The following is a 2,527-nucleotide window of genomic DNA, read 5'->3' on the forward strand; positions in this document are numbered from 1 at the left end:
GCGATCCTCAGATCTCAGCCTCCTGAGTAGCTAGGATTACAGGCGTGAGCCACCAGCGCCCGGCTTCTGCTCTTGCTTTTAATCCTAACCACACCTGAAGGAAGCTGAGTTGGAGGATCAAGTTTGGAGACCAGGCCAGAAAGTCCAAAAGCTCTTATCTTCTATTAACTAGCAAAAATAAATAAACAAAAAGCTGGAACTGGAGGTGTGGCATAAGGTGTAGCTTAGCCTTGAGCAAAAAGGATAAGAACCAGTGACTCTTGCTAGTACTCCACACTTGTAATCCTAGCTACTCTAGAGGCTGAGATCTGAGGATCACAGTTTTGGATTTAGTTGGTTGTGGGGCCTAAACTCTGGCCTGGCCCCTGTCCCTTAGCTCTTCAGCTCAATGCTAGCACTCTACCACTTGAGCCACAGCGCCACTACCAGCTTTATTTGCTTAGGTGTTGCTGAGGAATCAAACCCAGGGCCTCATGCATACAAGGCAAACACTCTACCACTGAGCCACCTTCCCAGCCCTTAGGATCACAGTTAAAAGCAAGCCCAGGCAGGAAAGTCTTGAGAATCTTTTTTTTTTTTTGGGGGGGGGGTCCAGTGGTGAGGCCTGAGCTCTGGCCTGGGCGCTGTCCCTCAGCTCTTCAGCTCAAGGCTAGCACTCTACCACTTGAGTCATAGCACCACTTCCGGCTTTTTTCTTTTTGCTTATGTGGTGCTGAGGAATCGAACCCAGGGCCTCGTGTATATAAAGCAAGCGCTCTACCACTGAGCCACCTTCCCAGCCCCAGTCTTGAGAATCTTATCTCCAGTTACCCATCAGAAAACCAGAAGTGGAGCAGTGGCTCAAAGTGGTAGAGCCCTTGTTTTGAGCAAAAAAGCTCAGGGACAGTAACCAAGCCCTATAACTAACCAGAGAGAGAGAAATGTGAGTGACCCCAAGGCCCTGAATGCAAGCCCCAGTACTAGCACCAAAATAAATTCTATATAACATACATTATATATTTTTATGGGGTGGGTGTGTGTCACCTGATATCATCTGTAATCCCCACTCGTGGGGCTTGGGTGGGGATATGGGGCTGAGGGGAGGGACTTACTTACTCCCCGCCTCTCTAAATACCAGGTATATGAAGACCTGAGGTATAAGCTCTCCCTGGAGTTCCCCAGTGGCTACCCTTACAACGCACCCACGGTGAAATTCCTCACGCCTTGCTACCATCCCAACGTGGACACCCAGGGGAACATCTGCCTGGACATCCTCAAAGACAAGTGGTCGGCCCTGTATGACGTCAGGACCATCCTGCTGTCTATCCAGAGCCTACTAGGAGGTGACTTCGGAGGCCACCCCATCTCTCACAACATGGAGATGAGTCAGGAATCTGCTAGGTTAACCGTCTCCACCCCCTTGACTCTTCTGTCTTTCTGCCCACAGAGCCCAACATCGAAAGCCCTTTGAACACACATGCTGCCGAGCTCTGGAAAAACCCCACAGGTAGGTCCCTCTCCAGCTTACGGTGATCCCTTCCTTTGAGCTAAGTGGGGAATGGCCACTTCTCTGCCTGCCATATTTTCTAAGGAGGCTTTGGATAGAATGCATGCCCCCCCAATTCACTGGAAGCAAGGCTGTAAGGATCCTGATTGCCTTGATAGCAAAGGAAAATCTCTAGGCTGGGGAATCAACACACACACACGCCCCTTCCCAACCTTGCGCCCCTGTGTTCAGGAAGCCCTTTTGCCCACCTTCATGAACTCCTGACCCCATCACTCACCTGAGACCCCCCCTGTTCTCTTCCAGCTTTTAAGAAGTACCTTCAAGAAACCTACTCAAAACAAGTCTCCAGCCAAGAGCCTTGACCTGAGCTGTCCAGTTTCTCCTGTGTTGTCTGTTTTTTCCTTAGTCTACCTGTCCTTTTCCTTGACTTCTGTACAGGACTCTGTTATCTTGAGCTGTGGTGTTGTTTTTGTTATGTTTTCTGTTTTTTAAATTAAGATTTAAGTCCTTGCAATGTATATTAAATAAATAACATTTGGGTTGTTTTTGTAAATGTTACTGCCTTGCAGTTATTCTCAGGTCAGAGGTGTTTGAGATAGAGAGAGGTCTGGCTTACCCTCTGGTTCTGTGTTGGTTTGTTCCCTTTTGTGGTACTGAGGATGGGACCCAGGGCATTGTGCTTCCTAGGCAAGTGCTTTGCCTCTTAGGTCTCTAAAGGAGTGGAAAAGCCCTGTTGACAGTGAGGCCGAGTGCTGGCTGATCATTCTGTATCAGTTTTCTTCACATTTCTGTTTGGCTTGGGCACATAGGTCACTGGCATAACACAAGCTTAGCTTATGTGGAGCCCTGGGTACAATCCCCAGCACCAAAAATAACTCTGTTTTACAGAGTTAGGACACACAGTAGGACTGTTTGAACGTTGGCATGACTGCAGCTATATTTCACCTGGAGGTGAACCAAACCTGAGGATGAGGAGGAGCGTGTATTACATGAAAGAGAGAATGGCTAGTCACTACTTTCTGGCAGAAAGAAGGCTACCCT

At 48.5% G+C, this 2,527-nt stretch overlaps 1 protein-coding gene across 1 annotated transcript; it reads left to right on the top strand.

Annotated features, from left to right (window-relative positions):
* Positions 1-1,117: 1,117 nt before the first annotated feature.
* On the top strand, positions 1,118-2,020 carry LOC106002216 (ubiquitin-conjugating enzyme E2 C; the record flags this gene model as incomplete). The annotated part of the gene is made up of 3 exons (XM_013037130.1): positions 1,118-1,322; positions 1,427-1,486; positions 1,790-2,020. Coding segments are annotated over 3 exons (324 nt in total), but the record flags the coding sequence as incomplete, so codon positions are not given.
* Positions 2,021-2,527: the final 507 nt, after the last annotated feature.

This window comes from Dipodomys ordii, unplaced genomic scaffold, assembly GCF_000151885.1.
Source record: "Dipodomys ordii isolate 6190 unplaced genomic scaffold, Dord_2.0 Scaffold5055, whole genome shotgun sequence".
Taxonomy (NCBI): Eukaryota; Metazoa; Chordata; class Mammalia; order Rodentia; family Heteromyidae; genus Dipodomys; species Dipodomys ordii.